Genomic DNA, 18,465 nt, shown 5'->3' on the forward strand with positions numbered 1-18,465 from the left:
AGGATAAAATCATACTAACTAGCGAGCAACCCAAAAACCGTGATTGGAAAATTGGGTTCCAGGAAACCGAAAGACTTGTTTTTCAGCTTGTTATAATTTAAAGATTCAAAAAGTAATTACTGTTTAAAAAAAATGAACAGAAGAGCATGCATTAAGATTTTCGTACCACAATCTTTTAATTTTTTTTCATAAGAAATTAAGAAGTGAAGCAGCTTCCTCCATTCCCGATAACTGTTCCCAGACTTCGAGATGAGACCGGGCAGGCACCTCTGTCTCAAATAAAACTACAAGATAAATCGATCCATCCCAGTTCAATAAACGGAGTTCATCTCGAACAAATTTGAATAAAATACACAACGAGAGGAATGCATCAGCTTCACCCCATCTAAAATAAAAAATCTGGGCACACTTGCCAGGCAGATACCAAAGACAGACACCAAGGCCACCTGGTGTATTCGAGGATACAAGCACAACAATTTCGGTAGTCATAAAACAATGCTTTCACGACTGTTAGTAGCATCATTCCTGACAACTCTAATAAATGGATTGCCAGTGCTACTGGTGTTCAACTAGAAACTCAACTCAAACCAAATTTTACATGTGCAAATACTTCAGCTATTATGAGCATTTTCCTGTACAATCTCTTTCACTTCCCTGTTCACGTCCTTCTCCTCTGAGATGAATTCTGAGCTGTTTTCAGCAATTGATCTTTCTTCATCATCAAAATCAGCGGCCTGAGGGGCCTTGAACATTTCATCATTTTCTAGTTTGGATAATTTCTCCTTGGACTCTCCCTTCAGCAGCTCTACCACATCAAGCATTGTGGGTCTTCTCTCCGGCTGGGTGTGAGCACAAACAAGAGAGACAAGGACAACCCTCTTCAACTCTTCCTCGTCATACTTCCCATTGAGCTTGGGATCTGCCAGTTCACTGAACTTCCTCTCACAAGCCAATGGCAGAGCCCAATCTGTAATTGTTCTTTTAACTGTGGGACTCATCTTCTCAAGTGGTCTCTTGCCAGTAGCAAGCTCTAGCAAGAGAATACCAAAGCTGTATACATCACAGCTCTCTGATGCTTTCCCAAGCATAGCATATTCAGGGGCAAGGTAGCCAAGTGTACCTTTAACTCTTGTTGTTACATGTGTTGCACCATCAGGGATAAGCTTTGCAAATCCAAAATCAGCAACCTGTGCCTGGAAATCTGAATCTAGCAACACATTGCTAGCTTTGATGTCTCTGTGGATGATATGGGGGGTTGCATGGTGGTGAAGATAACTTGAATAATCAAACAATGAAGTTAGCTATATGTCAGCAGGACAGCATAGGAAGGAGTTGGGTTCGATATACTTACGTGATTCCCGCAGCAGATCCTATCGCAATATTCATCCGTCTCTTCCAGTCAAGAAGACATTCTGCCGAGTGATGCCCGTGAAGGTGAGAGAGCAAGCTCAAATTTGGCATGTAGTCATATACAATCAGGCGCTCTTGCCCTTCAGCACAATAACCGCGTAGGCTCAGCAGATTCTTGTGCCTAACACGTGCTAATATCTCCACCTCAACAGCAAATTCCATATCTCCTTTGTTGCTCCAAACCTTTAACCTTTTAACTGCAATCTGCATTAATCTCTGTTTCAGAATTGGATCTAATTTATGGGAAAGTCTATAACAAGGCATAGAGGCACATAAACAATTAGAATGATGAGAATCAACAAGCACAACAAAAAGATTCATTACATATGCTGATTGGATCAAGGGCTAAGAAAATTAAAATGGTTTTCAATGAACCAATTCAAGATATTTTGAGCAATTCAAGCTTTAAGATTTCAACAAAGGGTGATCCACACAAAGGTTGGACAAGAAGAGGCAGTTTTGGATGTTTTTCCGATGCTTCCAGTTTATAATTCATTATAATCATTGGGTTAGGGTTTTTTTCATCCTATAACTCCAGTGCCTTGATTCAAGTAATTATTGTGCTGATTTTTTTATCGTAATATAATTTTAGTTTTTTGGGTTGTTTTCTATCTTGATTTTACTCTCTGAATTCACATCAATTAGTATCAGAGCAAGGCTCTAAAATCAAATTCTATCTATGTTTAAATTTTCCACATTGTTTGTTCATTGTTTTTCAGTTTTGATTTTTGCAGCAATATTATAAAAAAGAGAGAAAAACTAAAAAAAAAGGTTTCTATTAAAAAAGGCTATTGCCAAATCAGCATAGTAAGAAAAAAAAAGAAGATTAAATCACAAGTTGTTTATTCTACCGCAACTTGAGTTTACAAAAAAAAAAAATGAATTTCAGACTTAAGAAAAACACTTTAATCCATATCAGATAGTGGTTATTGTTAGTTTGATATTGATTCTAGGTTATTCGAGTATGCTTTGGGTTTGGATTATTTACGGAAATTGTGAATTAGTGTCTATGGAATCAGTGTGCATCATCAATAGATTTTGTTTGTGTTGCTACTAATTTCAGGTTAGTTAAAAGTCTATTGTGGTTTCAGGTTATGTAGTCTTTCTTGAATTCAATTTCGTTTTAGTATTCATTTTTGTGTTAGTTGTTGTATTCGTTTTTGTTTTCATTGTCTCTATCTTTTTTTTCATCATTCATCTTTGTTTTCATTTTCTTGATTGTTAGTGTCTTCAAAACTTTAGCTGGATGTTACACGACTAAGATTTTTGGTTGTTTTTTTATTAGTTCCCTAAAGAAATGAAGAGAAGCATAAGAGGTAAAAGGTGAAAGGGTGAGCATATTATGATGAAAAACCAGAATTTGAGTGAAACATGACTGGAGTTACATCTTATTAAGTGTAAGAAGATGAGGGAGTGTGAGAATTTATTTTGTTACTACTAACATGAGATTTTAGATTTCGACAGTGTCTTCCAAAGACGGATCATCACCTACTAAGGAGAAGGAAAACTCGTTCATGTTACGGGCTATGCAGCAGCAATTTGTACGGGCTATGCAGCAGCAATTTGAGAGGATGAACGTAATGTTTGGTGAGGTGTAGGATAGAATGGAGAGACAAGAGACCGTGATTGCTAGTTTGCGAGAGGAATCATTCCGAAGAGTTTCTAGTGTCAGAAGTCCAGAAAGATGCGCTACCCCACATTTGGATGAGATTGTTGACGAGAATGAAGCTGAAGAAGCCAAAGACCTTGACCATGCATCATTTAGCCAAGGTGATAGATTTCGATAGCCTAAAAACCATGGAAATGGGGGATTTCAACAACATGAAAATTTCAGCCATAAAAGAGTAGGAAGAGATTTTGGGATTTGTGATGGCTTGGACAGAAATGATGCAAAACTTAGTAATTTGCAAGAGAGACAATCCTAAAAGGTTCCTAATGCAAGGAGGCAAGAGAAACTGAGGCTCCAAGCCATGAATGTTGATGATTAAAAAACTTGTGTGAGATATGTCAAGGCAAGCAAGAACAAACAACTTACAATGCTTATTAAAAAATAACAAATAAACTACTTGATGAATTAGAAGCTACAGACCAACATCAAAAAGATAAAAAACGATCAAATGGTGATTCAAAGATGTCCAATTTTAAAACTAAAAGTGGGAAGGCTAAAAACTTGTTGGGTTCTTATGACTTGTTGGAAAAGAGAATGTGAAAGAGTTCAGAGAAAACTATTGACACAACAACAATTTCATGTCAAAACCTAAATCATTCACCAGAGGATAAAAGGAAAATCAAACATGAACTTCAGAAGGAGAGTATCAGTGATGTTTATGAAGTTGAAGATTGCAATGCAAAAAAGGAGATAGGTTCTAAGATTTGTGATTATTTTAAAATTCTTTCACTAGAAAATAAATGTGAAATAACCAGTGAACTTGAAGAATAACTCTCGGTCATTATTCCATTATTCCATGAGGCAGTTTTAGGCTTATTTTTTCTAATGCACATTTTTATAATTCTAAGCAAACTCTTTATCCCATCATTGAATCATACTAGAATTCTTTTCAAATAAATTATAAAGGCCTTGTTTCCTATAGAATCAAAATTTCATAGCAATCGGACACTGAGAAGGGTTTGTGGTAAAGATGAGAAGCTATTGTGTGAAAATCGTATTATTTTCCTAGTTGGTTTAGGGTTCTTTTTCTTTTTTTATTTAGAACTCTTTTATTATTTTTCCAACATTGTTCATGACATTTTAAATAGTATAAATAAAGCTATTTAGCTTGAAAAAAAAAAAAATTGAGTGATTGCTTATTATTCAAAAAAAATAGTGTGCATCCAAGTTTGCTCATACTCTTGGTTTTCAGTGAATTCTTTAGGATTTTTCAAAGATTAATGGTATTCCTAGTGATGATTTGGTTTGGGTGCATATAGGGAAGAAAAATTTTCAACCTATAAGAGATCTAAGTTGCAATATAAAGGAGATGTTCCTTCCAAGTTCTTGAACAAATCAACAACAACACATACAAGGTGGATCTTTCAAGTGACTATGATGACTATGGTATTAGTGCTATTTTTAATGTTTCTAATCATCCTCTGTTTGATGTAGGTGATGATTTGAGGTCGAATCCTCTTAAGGAGAGTATTGATGAGAACCAACATGCACCACAAAAAGATTCATGAGAGATGTCGATTAGGTCAAAGGCCAAAATGATTAGAGAGGTTTTCAATGGGCTACTTCAAGATATTTAGGGCAATTCAAGCTTCAAGATTGGACAAGGGGTGATCAAGCCTTGATTAATGTGATCCATGCAAAAGATGGACAAGGAGAGGTGGTTTTGGATGCTCTTCCTATACCTCCAGTTCATGATTCATTATAATCATAAGGTCGAGGTCTTTTTTACCTCCAGTTCATGATTCATTATAATCATAAGGTTGAGGTCTTTTGCATCTAATAACTTCGATGTCTTGGTTCATGTAATCATCGTATCGAGTGTTTTTTTATTGTAATTTGATTTTAGCTTTCTTGGATTGTTTTCTATCTTGATTGTGAGTTCTACAATTCCTACCTTCTAGATTCACATCATTGAAGGTGTCTCTAATGGGACAGTATAGAAATTAAAACTTGGGAATTCCACATTAGAGTCCCAAGTTTAAATCCTAACAAGAGTGGGCAAAGAGATGTAGGGATGAGGAACACCTACTCCCTGCTATATCCCCAAAGCCAATGGATCTCCAATGCAAAAAAACATAAAAAAGAAAAGAAAAGTCATAAGATTTATGTCACTGTACAGAAAATAGAGCATTAGAATAATGCATTTCATTGCACGGGATAACATAAAGATTAAGCAAGAAACACGTGCGCCTCCAACCTAGCTATTGAACATAATTGATTGCTAAAAGTAGAAATTCTTATAATGACAACTAAATTTAAGCAAGACACTTGCATATAAAGCTAATGAAGACTACAAATGACAATCTTCTAGCTTTTTAAGTGATTTGTTGAACACACCTCAATTGCTCTTCAAAAGGCATATGAATTACTAGTTAGTAGAAACTATCATAAGAAGCTCAACAAGATCAAAACTTGATGACCCAAGTCAATCAAGTTGTGAAATGCAATACCGCACATAAGAAACATATCAGAAAAGCAGGTTTTACTGAATGTAAAACATAACATGATCCGCTTCACAAAATTTCCTTCATAAATAGTCCTTTGAAAGAGAATGTATAACCACTTTATTCCAAGGAAGTCTCGACAATCTAAAGAAACATTCTAAAATTCTTAAGTGGTGATTTGGGAGGGAAAATTGAGGGATAGTCCCATCTTTTGATGTCTTGGCATGAAGTGACTACTCTCAATGCTTAAACATGTATCCTAGCAGCTGCAAGTTCTCGACTTAGTACTACCCCAAGTAATGGCCTCTGTTAGCATTCTTGCTATAACTAAAAATTTTCTTCACTGTCCAATTAAAAGAAAGAGAACCTTAACCATAAAGCTCACAGTTCTGTAATACAACATTAATTCTTTGGAAACTCATTGGAATCATAGAAAATTACCTAACGTTCCAAATTCTGAGTTACTTTTTATGTCCTTTGGATATGTTAAAAAAATTACCCAAATACATATGTTGGTTTGCCTTGAGGAGGTAGTTGGCTTTAAATCATGGTTAAGCAACTGTACACACATGCCCTGCCCCAAAATACCAAACCGTCCGCATATTTTTAGTTTCACTTCCACCATAGTTGCACTAAGAAAAATGCACTTAGTAAAATAATAGGGCCACTTATTCTGTAAAATGTGCTAAGTAAAGTAATTGAAGGACAACAAATTGCCATGAAGTGGGGAAAAAAAAACATCAGATAAGTTCAACTACATCCTAATAAAACCTTGGTGCTAATGACAGTTGCAAGAAATTCTTAATTGCCGAACCAAAACTTAAATATCTGTGATTTGTTATTTCAATCAGTTATGATTTCCAAATCTTGTCCTCTAATCTCATGAACCTCGACACTGTCCGTGCTAGATATGAACCTCCACTGACATAGGCACACCAAATGGACCTGCTTATGCAATCTTCATAAAAAGATCTGATTTGGATCCAGTATAAAAACAGGACACAATGAATCAGGCTATAATAGATAATATCAAACTATCAATTGACATAGTGTCCATATAAATAGTGACAAAATCTGAACCTCAACAATCTTGAGCAATTAACTGAGGTTCAAATGCATATAAAAACTGGAAAGATGACAACAGCCTTTAGTTTGCATCTTTTTTTCTTTTGCTCTAAATAGACTTTGAAGTTAAATCAAAAACAAAAGCAGCTCAATGAAGTTGCTATATAGATTTATTGCATGTGATGAACTACTATATACCTTTCAATAATGGACGAGCAAAATGGTTAAACAAAAATGGAGGGGCAGAACAAGGAAGCTGAAAATTAAACTATTACCTGTGATCCATCCCAAAGCTGACCCCAATAAACACTGCCAAATCCCCCTTCTCCCAGCTTGTTATCATAATTGAAGTTGTTGGTGGCTGAGTGTAATTCCTTCAAGGAGAAGATTCGCCATGTCAGCTGCTTCTTTCCTCTCTCTTTCCTATAAAATCAATCACAAACTCATATTAACTGATTGTTTTTTATTAGCAGGCAAACTCAATGCCGTTACTCTTCATCACCTTATTTCAGCAAGTGGACAAAAATCCCTTAAGAAATTCAGAAAGTACCAAGATATCTTGAAAAAACCCCATTTAAAATCCAATGAAATAGTGGTATCCCTCCCATCATTTACAAAGCTACCCAAGAAAACACTAAAAATTGATTTCAACATCTAGACCCTTAAACCCAGTTACCTAAGTTTTAATTTCTACCCTATATTTCAAAACCGTGAAGCAAATAAAAACACTATTTCTAACATCAAGAAGGAAAAATAATCTCGAAATACGGCCAAATCCAAAACTCAAAACCCATGTAAATTCCCAATTTTATTTACCAAAACATGCAGAACTACAGCAATATCCAGAAACCATAAACAACAAAAAAATCAAAGGAACTAAAAATCGAAGAAAGAAAATAGCAATCAAATAATCAAAAATAGATCCTCTATGAACAGCTGAGGAAAAACCTACCGATCCAACTTCTTTACACAACAAAGCATGGAAGTAAAGGCCATATCCACCTTCACCAACCAAAACCCACTTCTTATTTCTCTCTATATATCACTATATCTTCTCTCTGTTTTTTTGTTTTAGCCTTTAAAGTTCCGTAATTTCTCTCTCTCTCTCTAGCTTCTTTCTTCTTTTCTTGAGGTAGTTTGTTTGCTTTAGTCAGCGAGCGTAAGAGAAAAACAGAGAAAAGAACCCAAGATTCTGATGGAGTAAACAAATTGTTGCAACACTCAAAGCAGACATTTTCCTTTTTAATTAATTATTTTCTGATGGGTTTTGGTTAGCAGAGACAGAGCGTGTTAAAGAATTTTTCCTCGCTTTTGTGCTGTTTCAATTTTCAAATCACACTTGTGGGGCCTTTTTCAACTGCTGTCTGAGAATTTTGTTCAAGGAGGATGTTAATGTATGGAAACCCTAATTTAGTACCAATCCTATATACTCATTCTCAATTCAATCCTAAACCTATAAATTTTATCAATTTGATTCCAAATGTTTCCGGAGATTCTTAATTAAATCCTTTTTAAAGTATTTTATCAAGTTGACACTACTTAATTTAAAGTCTTAAAACTTTAACTATAGACTAATAATTGAGAGGGGGTCAAGATAAACTCTATTGGATAGTTAGTTATCTTTTTAATAATAAGTAGTTTTGAAGGCTTTAAGAGTAGAACTAGGTTCTTCTCTCTTGCTGGACTTGTAACCCCATGTTTTAGCATTTTTAAGGATTAAACCACACCTGAAATTATAGAATGTTAATTATGGATGAAACACAAAACAATATTTGAATAAAGAACTACGCTAATTATGATCTTGTTTTGCATTTTTAATTAAAAATCTAAGAAAAAGGATTTGATGGGAATATAAAATGTAAATTAAAGAAAAACGTAATAATTAATGAGATGATTAAAAATAAATTTATATAAATTTAAAATTTAGAATAAATCAATGCTTGTGAATACAATGCGGTATACTTATTGATGCAAGGGGAGGTATAGGACCCAAATAGTGACACGAGATTATTAGTCAAGCTTTTACAACCTATGCTCTATATTTTCTATTATTTTAAATTGTTTGTAATGCTAGTGCTGTGGAGTTAATAATTTATGTATATGATGTCAAGGAAGAAAAAAATAAAAGGAGATCAATATGAAAGATAGGTTGAGATGATTTTAATTAATTATTTAGGTTTGGATTTTGAATAATTAATGTTATTAACGAAGTTATATTAATATTGACATTTCAGAGGATATTAATTAACTATAAAAAATTCTGTAATTTATAGATTCATTCGTGGCAATGTATTTATAAATGTTTATGAGATAGAGTTTTTTTTTTTTTTTTAAAAAAAAAAAAAGAAAACTAAAAACACTTCTTCCACCGACCATGCGGACCGTATCTCTTCTCTTTAATAAATTCCTCCTTATTCATTCCATTTCAAGCAGGTATTGGACTTACCAAGCGTACCCTGAGACCCAAATAAATGTAACAACTTTCCCACCCGCCAAGATTTCCTCGTAATCTCCGCAATCACCATTTCGCTTCTTTCTTTTCTGACTACTTTTACTCCTCCCTCCACAGACACGCACACACCCACGCAGCATCGCTCATCACCATTTCCTTTCCAATACCCTAGTCATGAAAACAACCACCACCGCAACTATCACCGCCACGATTCCCACCCCTTATAAGCGTAAACAGATCAACGTCGACGGCGGCTTCAACATGGAGCAGGAGGAAAAGAAAACTGTTGGCATTATGACCGATGGAGTTAGTAACGGTTTCTATGCTGTTGACCCGTTCTTTTTGAAATGGACGGTGCATGATATGGTCACTGTGGCTAAGCATCATTGGCTTCCTTGCTTTTTTGGATTTGGGTTGTTGTTTTTCATGGCCGTGGAGTACACGCTCCCCATGGTGCCAGCATCATCGCCTCCGTTTGACTTGGGATTTGTTGCCACGCGCCGCCTTCACGGATTGCTGTCCTCGTGGCCGGAGCTCAATACTTTACTCGCTGCTCTTAATACGGTACGCCATCAATGCATGCGAAACTTGTAATCAATGGGGATCAATGTGTTTCTGGTGTTCTTTTCCCTGGGTCAGATTTGTGAAGGATGCGTTCGTGGTATTTAGCATGGTTGATTTTGATTATTTTTTTTTTAAGATTTGATAATTAATTTGTAAGCATATGCAAGGAATAATTCTTGTAAGCAATAGATTTTGCCTTCTATTTTTAGCAAGAAGGGCATCCCAGGTTGAATTTTGCTTTAGAAGTTAACTGTGGATATAATTGCAGCGGATTATTCTAAAGGCCTGTTTGGAAATGCTCGACTACAAACGCGAAAAGCATCATTGATACCATTCCTATTCTTAGATGAATTTTCTTAAAAAAAGATTTTGATTTCTTTTTAGTGTTTTTATATCAATTTTATGTTATAATGTGAAAAATAATTTTTTAAAAAAATAAAAAAAATAATTTTGATATATTTTCAAGTAAAATCACTATGAAGAATAACAGTTAATATATTATATTTTTAAACATCCACGAGATACACTATAAGAAATCAATCCTAGGTCAAGTTTTAAAGCAGCCTTGTAGTCTCATATAATTTGAGGAGAGGATAGACGAGGAGGCTCTGGTATTTACATTCTCTAGTGAATAAACAACTTGTTGTGTGTGCATGATCAGGTATTTGTGGGTATGCAAACAACATATATCCTATGGACGTGGCTAGTTGAAGGCAGACCTAGAGCAACAATCTCTGCGTTATTTATGTTCACTTGCCGTGGGATTCTGGGTTACTCCACTCAGCTTCCATTGCCAGAGGTTCGTCTTAACATGAGTTCCCTCTCTCTCTCTCTCCCCCTTAATCTCTAGCTAGTAGTGTTTGGATTATTGACGAGCGACTTTAACATCTATGTGATCGACCATCTACGAATTTTGTCTCTATTAATATAGGTGTCTTTTCTTATCTGTCTCAAACAAATTAGTCAATTGTTTTTGTTCTGTTGTTTCTTTATGGAGTGCCACTAACGAGTCATGTTTTTTGGTTTCATTTCTTACCAGGAATTTCTGGGGTCAGGAGCGGACTTTCCGGTGGGTAATGTATCGTTTTTTTTGTTTTTCTCAGGTCATGTTGCAGGGTCTGTGATTGCATCATTGGATATGAGAAGAATGCAGAGGTGGGAATTGGCTTGGACATTTGATGTGCTTAATGTTCTGCAAGTTATTAGGCTTCTTGGTACTAGGGGTCACTATACCATAGATTTAGTTGTTGGTGTTGGTGCTGGTATTCTCTTTGATTCACTCGCTGGAAAATATCAAGAGTGCATACGAAGGAAATCAATTGCTGCTAAAGAGGCGTTCTTTAGTTAGAGGATGGCACAAGATTCCGAAAGGTAATACGAGTGACTGGTAGGTGGTATTTTGCAGAAAGGTAAAAGGGTCTGTGAAGTTCCATGATCTGGGAAAAAAAACAAAAAAAGGTGTAGGGAGATACAGAAAATTGTCAGGTCTCACAACAGAGGACCTAGATGAGGGGTTAATGCCACTGGATTTGTTTAATGTATTTCCTTCTCCATGACCTTACACGATTTTAATGAAGTTGGCAGTATTTTGTTCATGTTTTCGTCTTGTCCATGGAAGATATGCTCAGGAGAGCGTAAATTTTGTAAACGAAAAATCATAGTTTGGCAGGATGGCCTGCCCAGTTTTATTTACATCTGCTACCCTTTCTCATGACTAATGAGATCATTGCACAATTCATAAATCTTCCTTGGCAATTGATATTGGGATAATTAGGTTGGCGGTTCATTGAGATGAATCTAACCAACCAAAGGAAAAAAGCAAAAAATGGAACCCAACAAGAAGTGAAGAATGTTGCAAATTGCAAAACAGAAGTTTCTCTGAATATATCTTTTGTGGTTGAATGGTTGTGTGCAAAACCATCTAATACACACACAAAAAAGGTATGTTGATGCCGTGTTGGCCACAAGCAGAGCGTTGGCCATCTAATACTTTTCCACACGCCATACATAAATATTCTCCCTTTCTAACCTTAATCACTTTGCTTGCTAGGTTGCAAAACATAGAAAAACAGTTAGGAAAAGTTGTTTGTAAGCATGTAACAAGGGAAAATAAGATATTTGTGATAACCATTTATTGATTTGAAAATGGGAGCTAGTTTCTTATTTCGTATGTAGTTGTGCCTTGCTTGTATAAGAGAAGCAAGGAAAATTCTTACGCTGGATTTTCTAGCTGGATTTTCTAATTGGATAATATTTTGGATAGACATCTTATTCCACTCTACACAACTTTTAATATGTATCTTTTCAAATAATTCATAGAGTTAATGAGTTTGAATTAATTTGATGTGGATTAGTTTGTAACACAATCACAATACTAAATGATCAATTAGAAATGTTAATTAGATCAATTATACGATGAAGAAAAAAGAAGTTCAAGGTGGATTTAATAAGCTTATTCAAATTATTTGGGTTAAGATAAATTTCAATGAGGTTATAACAAATGATCATCGGATTTTAATTAGTTTAATTCATGTTCAAAAGGAGTTAATACTATAACATGGGCCTAATTATTATATAATAGTGGGTTATCCAAAAAGAGCATGTGGCAGCCTTAATTAATTAAATATTTTCATATGTTTTATCAATCCCATATTAGTTTAGAAGTCTTTATTGTGTGTAGAAATATTTATCGTTGCAAAGAAGTTCATATTGGATAAATTTGACAATTTAACAATTCTTATTTAATAGGAAAATAAAGTGAACAAGAAGTTCATATCTTACAAGAAAATTAAGGGGTAGTGTCAAGCTTATTTGGAAAGGTTTTCTTATCATTCAAAGACACTAGAAATGGTGTAGGTCTTATTTTTTCTAGTGCATAATTGTATGCTAATAAGCATAACTTTTGATTTGATTATTGAATTAGACTGAAACTTTGCTAGAAAATTTTAGAGGCCTTGTTTTATTTATGCTTAACATTTCATAGAGATTGAGTATTGGGAAAGCCTTGCATAAGGTCCAGATGCTACTATGCGAGATTTGTATTGGTTTTTTAGTTGATTTAGGATTCTTTTTCTATTTTATTTATAACTCTTTTATTATTTTTCTAGCTTTGTTTAGGACCTTTTTACCTCTTACAAATAGATTTATTTAACTTATATTTATATTTTTTTATACAGACTTTGATTTTACTTTTTTGTTCTTCATTAAACAATTTTAACTTATCAAAAAATAACTATCTTGGTGATGTTTTTTTTTTATTTCTCGTTCATGATTCTTTATAATCATTAGGTGAGGGTTTTCATTCTAATAGTTTTAGCACCCCGGTTCAGATAATTGTTGTGTCGAACTTTTATCATCCAAATTTGATAATATCTTTCTTGGTTTTGTTTTTTCTTGCATTTGGGTTCTAAAGTTCTTACCATTCAAGTTTACATCAGTTGGTATCATAGCAAAACTCTATAATCATATTGTATTAATTTATTTTTTAAATTTCAATGTCATTGTCATTATTTTCATTGTTTCTTCAAATTTGATTGTGGTAACATAAAAGAGAGTTTTTGAATTTTTTACTATAAGAAAAAAGTTAGCAGCGCTTGCACACACACATATATAAAAAAAGAAGTGAAATAAAAAAATATTGCAGGCTTGAACTAATAAAATATTGAATTCAGAAACTAAGAGATATACACATATAATATGATATGCTTTGAGTTTTTGGTTTCTTAGTGTCAAATCTTAATTTTGATGTTATTTATACATACATAGATTTGGGTAATTCTGAAATTACAAAATGAATCATATCGAGACAATTTGTGTCAACACAATTCTTCTTTATATGTTACTTTCATATTCAGTCATATTAGTATTCTAAAGATAGTTTTGAGTTAATTGAGTAATATTACTTTAGTTCTCTTACTTATGTATTTGTTTTCGCATCGTCGTATCACATTAATATATGAATCATAATCTTTAGCATTTTTGTGTTTGTAATTTATTTTTTTATAGTTTTTCCTTGTTTCATGATTATTGAGTCTAAAATACTAAGCAATTCATTGCTAATTTGTTTTTCTTTGGTTGTTTGAGATTAGTTCCTTAAAGAACTGAAAAGGTTAGTACGAGAGGTAAAAGATAAAATAATGAGTATATTACCATGAGAAGCCATATTTGAGTGCAATAAGAGAAAATTGACATCTATTTGAGTATAAATACATGAGGAAGTGAGTGAGGATATATTTTTATTGCTACTAACATGCTTTTTTTAGATTTTGACAATGTCTATGAAAAGTGATTCATCAGCGCCAAAGAAGAGGGATAATTAGGCTTTTAGGTTTATAGCCATGTAATAATAATTGAAGAGGATGGTTTTGAGGTTTGGAGATCTTTTATATAAATTAGAAAGGCAAGAGACTAAAATAACTAGTTTATAAGAAGAGATAAATCATAAGAGTCCCAAGGCTAAAAGGTTATGAAGGCACACTACTCCACCTATTGATAAGCTTGCTGAAGAGAATATAGATGACAAAATTGTGGATTATGATCATGCATCAATTGGTCATGTGAATAGATATTTATAGCCTAAAAGTCAAAGCGTTGATGGTTTTCATCAAGGTTTTGGGTATCGTGATGATTTGGATAGAAACTTAGGGATTATTATTAAAAGTGGGAGAAAAAGGTTAAATTGATTTTCAATTGCCACAACTATTTAAAAGAAAAAAAAAGATATAAATTTTGTTACTAATTATGTTATAGTTTGATAGGAACAACTTGTTTTGGATAGGAGGAGAAATTGTAAAAACCTATAGATAATTGGGTTGAGATAAAAGCAATTATGAGGAATAGATTTGTTCTAAGACACTATTACTCTGAGTTATATCAGAGGTTGTAAAGTGTGACTTATGGGTTTAAGATAATAGGATTATCATACAAAGATGAAGATTTTCATAATTAGGGCTAATGTATTGGAGGATATGGAAACTATAATGGTGAGATTTTTAAATGAGGGAGGTCACGATATTGCCAATATTATTCAATTACAACATTATGTTAAGTTAGAAGTTATGGTTTATAAGGCAAATAAGGTGGAAAGACAAGTAAAATGTAAGAGTAATATACGATAAATAAGTAATTTAGGTTTTTTTTTTAATCATAGAGGTCGAATTATAGAAGAGAAAAGGCTACCTATCTAAGGCCTAGCATTAACATAAAAGCCAAACCTTCCAAGGTTAAAAAGAAAGTCATTGTTGATTCTAAAGGTAAAAGGAAAACTCAACCTACTCGTAACCATGATATTAAGTGTTTTAGGTGTTTAAAAGTTGGATACTTAGCATTGCAATGTCTAAAAAAGCAAGCTATAATTTTACAAGATCAAAGAGAGATTGAATCCGAAAGTGACATATACAAAGATGATGAGATGCCACAACTTAAGAATTGTAGTGATAGGGATGTAGAGTATTGGGTTAAGGGTGAATCGTAAGCACTTTAGCGTACGCTTAATGTTCAGATCAAGAAAATGACATGAAGTAGTAAAGGGAGAATATTTTCCATACGAGAAATTATATCAATAATAAGGTATATAATGTGATTATAGATAGTGGGATTTATGCTAACATTTCCAGTATTATAATTATTAGGAAATTGAATATGAACAATATATATATTGATCACATGTAAGAAATTTTATAGATCAAAACAAAACTAAGTTGCCAGCAAGTTAGAATATATAAGCATATATAAATAAAAGGAACATGCTTCCTTGAACACCAATATAGTCATCAATACATGACAAGTTGAAACCAATTACAATATAGACCACAATAAAAAATACAATCCAGCATAGTTGGTAACAAAATCATGGGAAACCACTCTACAGATAGAAAACATTAATAGCAAGCCTAAAGAGCAAACAACCAACACTTACATTCAATAACCATAAGTGGAAAAATCCCCTAATTCACCAATCATAATGAGGGAGTAGGGGGATCCGAGTCTTCAGGCCTCTCCATAATCTTGCTAGCAACTTCAGACTTAAAACCAAAACTTGTGCCTATAAATATAGTAGCAGTATTAGCAGTTAGAGACTTCCCAACTCTGCTTTAAGTCATGTATTGTTGATTAGTACTGAAAATGTATTTTTATCAAGGTTTTATATTATTATTTTGCACTTGAAGTATCAATATCTCCTTAACCAAAACATGTTTTTATAATAACATATCTAATAATATAAGATACCTTTAATTTGTGATAAATTTTCATCTTAAATGCAGGCCTATCACATAAATAAAAGGATTGATTGATGAGTTTAAGTACTAAAATTGAAAGGATAAAGAGATGACCAAATTTAGAAAAGAGATGCTAGTATAGTTTAAACTGAAACACTGTTCGGTAATTGAGTCATATCTAGAGTTGTAGATCTCAAATTTAAGTCTACTTTATATGAATGGAAAGGTAAGATAAAGGCCTATAACTTTCATGTGGAGGTTTGGTTTTAAAAAGGTCATTTTCATATCCAAATTATAACAACAATGAAGAACTCCGAATCTGTCCTACAACCCAAATACTATTCAGTGTTTAGCCTATATCTTGAGTACCAGAAGTCCAAATGACCTTAATTTTTTTCCTAGAAAGCTGAGAAAATTTCCTAGAACTTTCATATAGAGGTCTGGTTCAAATTATGATGTTATCAATGATGTTTTATTCAGACAAAAGAAGATAAGGATTGTCACCAAGTTAAGAGTTGACCACCCACTCATCAATTAGTTATCAAATCAATAGTTTTTAATTTTGGCTTATAAAAGGAGGTATTTGCCATGCATTTAGGCATCTTAGTTTCCAAATCAAGATCATGCTCTTGCTTTCTCTTTTTGTATTTTTGTTTATGCCTTTTAATTCCTTGTCTTTACTTAGTTAACTTTTATCTTATTTATGTTCTTATCTTGTTTATTTATGTTTTTCTTTTTCATTATGTTTAGCTAAGTTTATTATGTCAAGGTGAAAAGGTTACACTAATGGTGTAAGAATAAGTATAGTGTAAACTCAACATGGACTTTAATATTTGATACTAACATGTTTTGTATTTGTTATCTTATTCCCTTTTAATACTTTCCTTGTTAAATGATTAATCTAGATTTATGTTGTATAACACTTGGTACAACAAATACTTGACATTTTCATAGCCCAACGGTATGGTATAACCTACATTTGTGCTATGAAAGGAACTTGATTTGTTGTTAATATAAGTTATAATCATGAATGCCTGACAATATTTACAAGTATTAGCATTATTCAAATAAGATAACTAATGTAATCATGTTAACAATTCATAATCCAATTGGAACCTCTTTTGTATGTGGTTTCTAGTTGAATAATAAGAGTTTATACTATACTTGTTTGAAATACCATTAGTGGATTCTCTAACCTTGACATTTATTATTATTATTGTTAATTCTTATATTAATATTTCATCTCAAAGTGCTCATCAACTTTTTCTTTTTCTCTTTCTTTTTCTTCTTCTATTACTACTACTACTAGTATTATTATTATTACTACCATTTTTATTATTGTTGTTGCTGTTGTATTGTTGTTATTTATAATTTATACAATTAACCTCTCTATAGTTTGATCTTAGTCTTGCCGAGTTATTTATCACTTCGATACTCCTATACTTAGGAGAAGACATCAATCTTTTGGTCGTGTCAATTGTCTCCTACCTTTATTAGCATCCTTATTCTTAACTATAGTTATATCATGATGCACTATATTCGGAGAAGCACATACTAGAGATGGTAAAGAGGTTATAACTGGAACACCAGTTGTAATCTTGACCTTTTTTCTTCCGTAGACTTCCACCCAATTATCAACCACTACGGTAACCTCAGCACATATAGGATTTATATTGGGTTCACCTTGAGGCATTTCATTATCCTGCAGATGATAATGATCCACTTTAGTTGTCTCTGTAGAAGGCCCCAAACCAAAAGCAGTTGGACTCACCTGTATAAGAATGGGGTCAGATAGAGAATGCTTCCTTTTTTTGTGTCTCCCTACCCTGTTACAAAAAGATTCAACATGGCCAAGCAAACGACAATGCTTGCAAAACTGAAGAAGTGATTTATAGACAATAGACTACAGTAGGGGCAATCCATTAGGTAGCACAATATTAATGGTGGTTGCCAAAGCTAAGAGCAAATCCACAGTAATGAAGACTCTAGCATAGAAGAGCCTGTACATAAAAGAGGTGAGGAGATCACATTAAATCGGTTGGCCAATAACACTTGCAATCTTTGACAAATAAGTTGGAGACCAACATTGAAATGGGAGATTAGAAAACCTCACCCAAATTGGGATTATAGACATGTCAATAGCTGCAAAATCAAAGAATTCTAGCATAGATTTTAAGATCAATGGCCTTCCAAAAACATAGTATGGACCTCTAGATAGAACAACAATCTTATCATCCTCAGAATGAAATGTATATATCAACCATCCAGAGTTATAAACAATTAACTTAGTAGAAAATTTCCAAACATCGGAAATAAGGTTGTTTAAAGCCATTTAGCTAGTGAATTTACCTGCAACATAGCCAATAATAAATAATTTTCGAATGTCCCTAGTGTGCTATAGATCATCAGCCAACAAAGGGATAAAATGCTGAAAAAGACACATCATGGTCTGGTTATAGAACTCGGTGAGGACCATGTGGAGAAGCACTTACCCTAATAGTGCCCTCGTTACAATCTTAAGGATTCTCAACACTTAGTGAAGCAACACCCAATGAGGTAGAAACCACCGAGGGTCGCGGTGCCAACTGAGCTGGCCAAGAATGCTAAAATGTTCAAAATCATAGCCATCACTAGGCTCGAAGA

The 18,465-nt window shown here is 33.5% G+C and overlaps 2 protein-coding genes across 3 annotated transcripts; one reads left to right on the forward strand and one right to left on the reverse strand.

The window, feature by feature from the left end:
* Positions 1 to 310: 310 nt before the first annotated feature.
* On the reverse strand, positions 311 to 7,940 carry LOC105114884 (PTI1-like tyrosine-protein kinase At3g15890). Its single transcript, XM_011011590.1, has 4 exons — positions 7,541 to 7,940; positions 6,864 to 7,011; positions 1,352 to 1,614; positions 311 to 1,275 (listed from the first exon to the last, which is right to left on the reverse strand). The coding sequence occupies exons 1-4, from the start codon at positions 7,582 to 7,584 to the stop codon at positions 612 to 614; spliced, it is 1,119 nt and encodes a 372-aa protein (XP_011009892.1). The 5' UTR covers positions 7,585 to 7,940; the 3' UTR covers positions 311 to 611.
* A 1,055-nt stretch (positions 7,941 to 8,995) lies between these two features.
* Positions 8,996 to 11,199, forward strand: LOC105114885 (phosphatidylcholine:diacylglycerol cholinephosphotransferase 1-like). 2 transcript variants are annotated; one of them, XM_011011592.1, is made up of 3 exons: positions 8,996 to 9,604; positions 10,266 to 10,403; positions 10,708 to 11,199. In XM_011011592.1, the coding sequence occupies exons 1-3, from the start codon at positions 9,215 to 9,217 to the stop codon at positions 10,726 to 10,728; spliced, it is 549 nt and encodes a 182-aa protein (XP_011009894.1). In that variant the 5' UTR covers positions 8,996 to 9,214; the 3' UTR covers positions 10,729 to 11,199. The 2 variants fall into 2 exon arrangements, with proteins under 2 accessions (XP_011009894.1, XP_011009893.1); XM_011011591.1 differs by having other exon boundaries at positions 8,999 to 9,604; positions 10,644 to 11,199.
* The last annotated feature ends 7,266 nt before the right edge of the window (positions 11,200 to 18,465 follow it).

Source organism: Populus euphratica, unplaced genomic scaffold (assembly GCF_000495115.2).
Source record: "Populus euphratica unplaced genomic scaffold, PopEup_1.0 scaffold953.1, whole genome shotgun sequence".
NCBI classification, from domain to species: domain Eukaryota; kingdom Viridiplantae; phylum Streptophyta; class Magnoliopsida; order Malpighiales; family Salicaceae; genus Populus; species Populus euphratica.

Excerpts from the sequence above, each read along its gene's own strand:
- LOC105114885 (XM_011011591.1), top strand. The coding sequence starts at position 9,215 with ATGAAAACAACCACCACCGCAACTATCACCGCCACGATTCCCACCCCT. Across the intron at positions 9,605-10,265 it reads TACTCGCTGCTCTTAATACG|GTATTTGTGGGTATGCAAAC; the intron begins GTACGCCATCAA and ends GTGCATGATCAG. Across the intron at positions 10,404-10,643 it reads CTCAGCTTCCATTGCCAGAG|GAATTTCTGGGGTCAGGAGC; the intron begins GTTCGTCTTAAC and ends ATTTCTTACCAG.
- LOC105114884 (XM_011011590.1), bottom strand. The coding sequence starts at position 7,584 with ATGGCCTTTACTTCCATGCTTTGTTGTGTAAAGAAGTTGGATCG. Across the intron at positions 7,012-7,540 it reads TGTGTAAAGAAGTTGGATCG|GAAAGAGAGAGGAAAGAAGC; the intron begins GTAGGTTTTTCC and ends TTGATTTTATAG. Across the intron at positions 1,276-1,351 it reads GGATCTGCTGCGGGAATCAC|TTATCTTCACCACCATGCAA; the intron begins GTAAGTATATCG and ends TGATTATTCAAG.